Source organism: Dipodomys merriami, unplaced genomic scaffold (assembly GCF_024711535.1).
Source record: "Dipodomys merriami isolate MVZ:Mamm:240054 unplaced genomic scaffold, mDipMer1.0.p SCAF_34, whole genome shotgun sequence".
NCBI classification, from domain to species: Eukaryota; Metazoa; Chordata; class Mammalia; order Rodentia; family Heteromyidae; genus Dipodomys; species Dipodomys merriami.
Window position 1 is genome coordinate 6928428 of NW_027204937.1, and position 9381 is coordinate 6937808.

The following is a 9381-nucleotide window of genomic DNA, read 5'->3' on the forward strand; positions in this document are numbered from 1 at the left end:
ATGTTACAGTGTGCACCTATGGTGTGTGTCACTGTGACACAAACAGTACCGCCTTCCCTAAGTAGCTGCAGATTTTCAGCCCAGGTGCACTCTGCTTTATTGTGCCAGCCACCATGTTTCTTTGATTCGCTAAGCCAAAAATCTTGTTCTGAAGTCTTACTGTCATGCTTGCTGACATCTTCATTACAGCCAATCATTGCAGTCAAGGTTGTTCATAAAAGCAATATGTTGAAAACTAGCACGTATGACTTATTTAAAGCTACTAACTCCCCAGGCCCTGTTCTTAGAGATTTTGAATAAGCAGTCTCCAGGAGAGTCATTAATCTCGCTATAAGTCTGTCTACTATGAATAGGCAGAGGAGCTAGACTTTGAGAAGTGTTGCCTAAGTAGTTACTGTTAAGTATCTCCAGTTTCTGGTCACTAGTAGATGCTCAATAAATGCTTGTTGACTGGTCTAACTAGTTCATTTAAGGAGCTCATGTTCACAGCTATTCCCATTTCCTGGTAGTTTATCAAGTTCTGTCTTGGAATTTATTTTTCTTGAGGAAAGGATATTAAGTTCACTCTATGTTTTTTCACATGCCATTAAAATATGTCAAAACTGCAAATATATAGTATTTCCAAGGTAAGATGGCACTCAAAAAAAATCAAGCCAGTCCTGGTGGTGCATGTCTATAATCTCAGAACTTTGGGAGCTTGAGGGAGGAGGATCACAATTTTGAGGCTAGTCTGGGCTTCATAGAAAGACCTACTTCACCCTGGTGCTAGTGGCTCATGCCTATCTGAGATAGAAATTCAAAGCCAGCCCAGACAGGAAAGTCTGTGAGACTCTTATCTCCAATAAACTACTCAGAAAAGTCTGAAAGTGGTGCTGTGGCTCAAGGGGTAGAGTGCTAGCCTTGAGCAGAAGAAGCTCAGGGACAGTGCCCAAACCCTGAGTTCAAGCCCCAGGACTGGCACCAAAAAAAAGGCCTACTTAAAGGAAAAATAGAGAAGAGAAGAATATCAGGATCTTAATAGAAAAATAATGTGTTGTTGGTGCTGGTGGCACATGCCTGTAATCCTAGCTACTCAAGAGGCTGAGATCTGAGGATCTCAGTACCAAGCCAGCCTGGACAGGAAAGTCTGTGAGGCTCTTAACTCCAATTAAGCACCCAAAAATGCAAAAGTGGCTGGGCATCGGTAGCTCATATCTGTAATTCTAACTGCTCAAGAGACTTAGGGATCTGGAGCATCGCAATTCTAAATCAGCCCAGGCAGGAAAGTCTGTAAGACTCATCTCCAATAAACAAACCACTTCCAAATACATACCCCAAAAAAGCAGCAAGTGGAAGAGTGCTAGTCTTGAGCAAGTGCTAACAACTTGAGAAAAAACAGCTCAAGAGTAGAGTGCTAGCCTTGAGCAAGAAAAGCTCAGGGACTGGGCCCAGGCCTGAGTGCAAGCACCAGGAGAGGCACCAAGAAAAAGGTACCACATTAGTGCATCAGGTAGTGTCAATCTCAAAACGTTCCTCTACACTCATGACTTTCCATCAGATGACTCGACCTATATGCATGCCAGGGCTGGGAGAACTGAGCTGCATTACGTTTTATCCTTGGGACAATCAATAATACTTGGGGATAAGAAAGTGATACTAGCTAAATTGAGATTAGGTTACTTGAACCTACATTGATAATTTAATTTTTAGCCGTGTTATTTCTGAGAGAGAAGACTTCCACACTGGATAAAGTTTTGAAAAATCTCAATTTCTACATCTGAAACAGATTTTCTTTATCCACTTGGTTTCCCCTGGGTTTTTCTCTTCCCCACTGGCGTTTGTGCTGATTTTCAGAGTCATGATCCTGATTTTGTGACCTGCACACAGGGATTGGTAGCTAAGACTTAGGTAAATGTTAGAAAATGTCTTAGCAGATATGATTGATGAAGTTGGTGATCATGTAGAAAAGAAAGATGATTAAGTAATTACAATATGATATTGGAAATGCTGGACGTGTAGATCAAACACAGTGGACAGAAGATGGGGCTCATCCTCTCAAGGAAGTCAAGAGAGACCCCAGCAGCACTGACTGCCACCTTAGGAGGGGGTAGCAGACATAGCCAGGGTACTTAGGCAGGAAAGAGACAGCAATTTCCTGAGCCATCAAGGCTGACCTTGCCTGTTATAGACACAGAGCCATCTGAAGAGTGCACTCCAGCCACTCAGGTGTGATACATCTCTGTGGCCATTTCCCTGGGGAGGCCCAGGCGGAAGGATGGAGAGGTCCCAGCTAACCTGGGCTATGTAGAAAGACCTGTCTCCTTAAAAAAAAAAAAAAAAAAAAAAAAGCCAGGCACCAGTGGCTCACAGCTGTGATCCTAGCTACTCAGGAGGCTGAGATCTGAGGATCGTGGTTCAAAGCCAGTGGGGCAGGAAAGTCCGTGAGACTCTTATCTCCAATAAACCATCAGAAAATGGGAAGTAATGTTGTGGCTGAAGTGGTAGAGTGCTTGTCTTGAGCTAAAGAGCTCAGGGACAGTGCCCAGGCTCAGAGTTCAAGCTCTACAATCAACAACAACAACAACAAAAATCTGTCTATAATCCTAAGGTTCACAGCCAGCCCAGGCAATGAAGTTCTTGTGACTCTTATCTCTAATTAACCTGGAAAAGAAAAGAGGAAGCAGAGGTATAGCTCAACTGCTAAGTACCAACTGTGAGTGGAAAAAGCCAAAAAAGCATAAAGTCCTGAGTTCAAACCCTAGTACAGGCTGAATAAAAGGACAAAATTAAAAGAGTTTAAAAAACTTGGTATAAACTGGGCACTAGGGGCTCACACCTAGCTACTCAGGAGGCTAAGATCTGAGGATTGTGATTCAAAGCCAGCCCAGGCAAGAAAGTCCATCTCTGATTAACCACCAGAAAACTGGAAGTGGAACTGTGGTTCAAAGTGGTAGAGCACTAGCCTTGAGCAAAAAAGTCTCAAGAACAGTGCCAGGTCCTGAGTTCAAGATCCATGACTGACAAAAAAAAAAGTATAGAGAAAACAGTGCTTTGACAACTTCAGCATCATGACTCTTAAGTAGAAAGTAAGTCAATTTTATTCAAGAGAAACCCCTAAAGTATCAAGAATATTGGCATGACTTGGGAAATTCATAAATAAGATGACACTAGATTGCTCACAGAGCGTTTAATTCTGTGAACAGATCTTCACAGCTTTCGTCAGTATGAAAGTCTCTCTCAAGTCTGTGTTCTTCCATTGTATGAAATTCCCTCTCGATATCTATTCTGGAATGAAACAGCATGCATTGTGCTTTCAGAACACCTCCACCTAAGATGATTACTTTGGAGAAAGGCTCTGAAGGATTGGGGTTTAGTATTGTAGGGGGTTATGGAAGTCCCCATGGAGACCTGCCCATTTATGTCAAGACTATATTTGCAAAGGTATTTTTTCCTCTTTACTATACTCTTTTTTTTTTTTGATGAAAACTAGGTGAGTCTTTTTTAAGTGCTTTGTCTTGCTTTATGTTGGATTATAGCTAGATGTCTATATGTCTGCTTATTTTCTTTGAATGTGGTAGGAAACCCCCACCACAGTGAATGAAGTCCTTGTACACTGTCCATAAGCAGAAGCCAATGCTCACAGATTTTAAGAGTGGGCTTTGTTCTATCAAGCCAGACAGTGGTATAATCCAAGATACTGAGGCTGAGACCTGAAGATCAAGGTTTGTAGCCAGTCTGGACAGACAAATCTAATTAACCAGTTAAAAAAATCCAGACATAGAGGTGTGGCTCAAGTAGTAAAGCACCAGCCTAGGGGAAGGGAAATGGGGAGCTAAGTAAGAACATGAAGCACTGAGTTAAAACTCCAGTACTAGCATAAAAGATGGTGGGGGGTGTGGAGGGGAGATAAGGAAAGAAAGGAGAGACGAGAGAGAGGGAGGGAGAGGAAAAAAGAACTGGGCACAGTGGTTCATGCCCATAATCCTAGCTACTCAGGAGGCTGAAATCTGAGGATCACAGTTCAAAGCCAGCCTGGGCAGGAAAATAAGTGAGACCCTTATCTCCAATTAACCACTTGAAAACTGGTAGTGGCAATGTGACTTAAAGTAGTAGAGCACTAGCTTTGAACATAAAAGCTCAGAGATAGTACCTCGGCCCTGACCAACAAAAAAACAGAAAGGAAGAATAGCTATAAGATGAAGCTGAGCACTGATTTTTAAAATTGCCTAAAAAATTGTAATTATGTATCTGGGCACCACTGGTTCAAGCCTATAATTGTAGCTACTCAGGAGGCTGAGATCTGAGGATTGCAGTTGGAAGCCAGCCCAAGCAGGAAAATAAGTAAGACTCTTTTTTTTTTTTTTTTTGGGTCCAGTTGTGGGGCCTGAACTCTGAGCCTGGGCGCTGTCCCTCAGCTCTTCAGCTCAAGGCTAGCGCTCTACCACTTGAGCTACAGCGCCACTTCCGGCTTTTTTCTTTTTGCTTATGTGGTGCTGAGGAATCGAACCCAGGGCCTCATGCATGCAAGGCAAGCGCTCTACCACTGAGCCACCTTCCCAGCCCATAAGTGAGACTCTTATCTCCAATTAACCACTGAAAACACTTCTAAAGATGAGAAGTCTTACCTTGCCCATGTAATTGTAACCCCTCTGTACAGTATTTTCACAATTAAAAAAAAAGATGAGAAGTCTTGAATTTAACCCATTAATTCATTAAGAAGAAAAAGAAAAGGCATAGTGGGGCATGCTTATAATTCCAGTTAACACCTTAAGTGAGGGAAGAGGAGGAGTTCAAAGCCAGCCAAGGCTCCATAGCAAGATCCTTCTCAGAACAAATAACAAAAAGATGAAAAGTTCCTAGCTAAAGGTCTAATGCAAATAGTAATAATGGAGTTTAAGATGTAATTTAATGACTTTTTAAATATGTTATAGTAAACCAGTATATCTGCATACTTAAGGTTTCTATAAAGAATCAACAATCCAAAAACTAGTAGATGAAAATTATTTAATGGTGAAGTCTTCCTAAAATGAATTCTGAAACTGAGCTAAGTAGTCTCTCATAGGAATTTTGAAGATCTGGGTAATATAGTTGTTTATTGTTCATGTTTCCTTGACATGAGGCATGTGCTTTTATTTGCATATTTGTTTTGGTACTGGGGCTTGAACTCAGGGCCTCAAATTCTCACAAAGCTTGCTCACTCAAGGTTGGCACTCTGCCCCTTGAGCCATACCTTCACTTCCAGTGTTTTGCTGGTTAATTGGAGATAAGGGTCTCGCAGATTTGACTGCCCAGGATGGCAGTAGGTAGGATTGCAGGCATGAGCCACTAGTGCTGTATACAATATTTTTAGTAATTTTGTGCATGAAACCATTTTTCATAGTGTAGAACTTTCAGTGCTTATGGGGTGGTGTCATGTTCCTAGTATTATGACCCCAGTTAGAGGACTTCTGGTTTTGTTTTGTTTTGTTTTGTTTTTTGGTTGGTCATGGGGCTTGAACTCCGGGCCTGGGCATTGTCCCTCAGCTCTTCAGCTCAAGGCTAGCACTCTACCACTTGAGCCACAGCACCACTTCCGGTTTTCTGGTGGTTAATTGGAGATAAGAGTCTTACGGGGACTTTGCCGCCTGGGCTGGCTTTGAACCGAGATCCTCAGATTTCAGCCTCCTGAGTAGCTAAGATTACAGGCGTGAGCCACCAGAGCCCGGCGACCTAGTTTTTGTTTGTTCTGGGGTATCCAACCCAGGGAATCCTATGTGCTAGGTGAAATCTACCTCTGAGCTATACCCGCAGCCCCTAACTGGGATTTTAATGGTTACCCCAAAAGATGGGGGTGAAACTTCCTACAAATTGTTTTTATAGCCCTTTTCTGTCCTTACTAGTCCAAAGCATTTCTATTTATAACATGACCATTTTAAATGCTGAGCTTTAGAATGAGAAAAATCCATGTTTCACTTGCTTTATACTACTTTGAGGAGCATGTGTGTCTGAGTGTATAATAAAATGTCACTCGGCCAGGACCCTGTGTCTATCCTCTATAATCCTAGCTACTCAGGAGGGTAAGATCTCGGATCACATTTTGAAGCCAGCCCAGTCAGGAAAGCCCATGAGACTCTTGTCTCCAATTAAGTACCAAAATCTAGAAGTGGAGCTATGGCTCAATGGAAGAGAGCTAGCCTTGAGGTAGAGAAAGGAGAGGAAAAAAAAAAAGTTCAGGGATAGCACTTAGGCCCTGAGTTCAGCCCCAGGACTAGATGAAGTAGAAGCTTGTAAATAGATGAGAGATGAGAACATCAGAGGTGTTCCATTGTTAGGTCTGTAGCAGCCTTGTCCATACAGAATTCTCAGAGCACACAATTCACCCAGTAAAAGGCCACATCTACTTTTTTTTTTATTGTAAAGATACTATACAGAGGATTACAGTTACATGAGTGAGGTAATGAGTACACTTCCTCTTGAACATTGTTACCCCCTCCATTGTTTTCCCCCTACCATCCCCTCCCTCCCTCCCTTCCCTGACACATCTACTTTTGACAGATGACTATGTTAAGAGCTTTACAATCCACTGCAAATCTTACATAATGATGGCACTGGCAATAAGACTGACACCAGATTCCATTCTGCTTTCATTTTACTTTGCATTTCCATGAAATGGCATGATATGACATCCCATCTCATTTAATACTGAGTTCCATTTAAAGAGATGTGTCAGGACATCCTACTAGTAGATTGTTGACATGGTTCATAGTTGTAGTTTGAGGTATTCAACCATTGTTATTCAAACAGCATATCCTACTTGTTTCTTCATTTAAAACATTGCCTTAAAAAATTGTAATCATGTAGCTGGGTACAGGTAGCTTGTGCCTGCAATCCTAGCTGCTTAGGAGATTGAGATCTGAGGATCATGGTTCAAAGCCAGCCTGGGCAGAAAAGTCCCCACCAGAAAACTGGAAGTGGTGCTGTGGCTCAAAGTGGTAGAGCATTAGCCTTGAACACAAAAGCTCAGAGACAGCACCCAGGCCTGGTGACAAATGAAAATTTGTAGTTGTGGAGGTGTGTGTGTGTGTGTGTGTGTGTGTGTGTGTGTGTGTGTGTGTGTGTGTGTGTGTGTGTGTGTGTGTGTGTGTGTGTGTGTGTGTGTGTGTGTGTGTGTGTGTGTGTGTGTGTGTGTGTGTGTGTGTGTGTGTGTGTGTGTGTGTGTGTCTACGCGCTGATCCTGAGGCTTGTACTCAGGTCTGGGCACTGTCCCTTAGCTGTTTTGCTCAAGGTTAGCACTCTAGCACTTGAACCACAGCTCCACTGACAGCTTTTTGGTAGTTAATTGGAGGTGAGTCTCATGGACTTTCCTGCCCAGGCTGGCTTTGAACCTCAATCCTCAGATCTCAACCTCCTGCATTGCTAAGCTTATAGGCTTGAACCACTGGCAATTGTGTAGCTTTTAAAGTTAGTCTTTTAATATGCACATAGATGCAAGTTCATTGGTTTTAATATTATTTTAACCTAACATGCTTCACCCTGGATTAAACTGGAGTGTTTCTTGTTTGTAGGGCGCAGCAGCAGATGATGGCCGATTAAAGCGAGGTGATCAAATTTTAGCTGTTAATGGGGAGACCCTGGAAGGTGTTACGCATGAGCAAGCTGTGTCCATTCTAAAACACCAGAGAGGGACTGTCACCTTAACTGTGCTGTCCTGAGCACAGGTCCTCATCATGGCACGAGATAGAGGCCACGGGCAGAATACCCATTAGAAGATGGAACGCCACCACAGTTCAAATTGATCATGCTCCTCTCCTCCCTTCCTCTGGACTCAGGGGAGGTGGCTGAGGTTGCCCGTGAATTTCCCAAATCAACAACCATCCACCTGGTTTCCCAGCTTCCAGCACTTCTTGGTGAGATCCACTCCCAAATCTTGAGTGAGCCTTACTTGATTTGCACTTCTCATCCATGTTCACCAACTAACATTCAGAACTGTAACTGCATTTGCTGGGACCGGAGTTAACTGCTCTTGTTCCTTCCACCCCAAGCCTTGTTCACAGAGAGCCTGAATGGCAAGCTCCCATGACATCCGATGAACAGGAACAAACGTTGAGCAACGTTTCATTCGTGATTCTTCTTATGCTAATTGTCTCCTCAAATAAGCCAGAAAGCACTAAGAGTGTTGCCACAATAAGTTACCCATCTTTTAAGGGAAGGTTACTCTCTTCTGTATATGACTTCTAGTGAAATAAGTCTCAAATTCATTTCCCTGGAGAGACCTTCATCCATTAATGATTTTGATGAGTCAGTATGCAGACTATAATCTCCAAAATTTTCTGAAAAGCTCTCTGATTGTTTATTGAGCTACAGAAGTTCATTCTACCAAGAAAATGCACCTTCTTTTTTGACTGTAACAATGAGCCCCCATGTTCTGCATCTTAACCATGCTCGTTTATATTGCATCTGAGGAGTTCATGCTGAGTTAATGACATCTGATGTGCCCGAGTCAGTCCCGCTTCTCAAGTCTTCCGACAAGGAAATGCAAGTCCTGACTCACATCTGCGGCCATTCGCCAGATGAGCCCTGGCTTTGTGCAAAGGATGGTAACATGCTTGATTGCCCCTTTTGTATCTCTCAGGCAGCAACACAGACCTCAGGAACAACAGAGAATGAGTTGCTTAGCTGGAATGCAACTAAGCCTAGGAATCACCAATGAAAGTGCTTGGTTTGTAGTTCCCAGTTGTCAGGGAGCTTCCCATTGGCTGAAGTTTGATGCATGCTAAAAAGCAACTGGAGCAGAAACAAAATACCTTGTTGATAATGAGTATCAGCAGGAAAAGCGGGGAGATGCTTGTAAATGAAAGATATCATGTCTTCTACTAAAACAGCACCACAAAGGATAAGTACCGGGGTCACTAATTGGCAGAAGTCATCATTATTGAACAAGGCTGCAAATTGTTTAGAGTAATTGCCATCATTCAATGAGCTCTAATTTTAAAATATTCTTTAATAAGCATTGGTTTTAATTGAGGATTGTCTCTGAGTAGATGTAATCACAAAAGTGCATTAACTCTTGTTGGAATATCTTTTGGCTATTCCAAAGTCTAGAGTGCGTAAATTTTGTGTGGAAAATGTGTGCCATGATTGGTATTGAGTTTTTTTAAGATTACACACAGGTTTTTGTTTTTTTTTAATTTTTGGAATTTCTAACACATCCAAGTTTTGTGGTCTCGCCAGGGTCTCATCTGCCTCAGAATGCTCTGTGGTCATTGTATATACAGGAACACCTCAGGCAACAAAGATGAAATGAAGCCCAAATGAAACTTGGAAAATGCACCTTAAAACATGTGTATGTGTACTACTTTTAACTTGTGATTCTGCTTAATTTTGATGGGATGGCCATTGAAAAATACACAGTTTGAAATAACA

General features: G+C 42.3%; 1 protein-coding gene across 4 annotated transcripts in view; it reads left to right on the forward strand.

Moving 5' to 3' along the window:
* Patj (PATJ crumbs cell polarity complex component) overlaps positions 1-9381 on the forward strand; it is a 283552-nt gene extending 274171 nt beyond the window's left edge. For 3 of the 4 annotated variants that reach the window (XM_069987179.1, XM_069987180.1, XM_069987181.1), the window contains exons 44-45: positions 3297-3420; positions 7524-9381. In XM_069987179.1, coding sequence (XP_069843280.1) covers positions 3297-3420; positions 7524-7670 — 271 coding nt within the window. In that variant the 3' untranslated portion in view covers positions 7671-9381. The remainder of the gene's footprint in view (positions 1-3296; positions 3421-7523) is intronic. The other variant, XM_069987182.1, reaches the window with a different exon arrangement.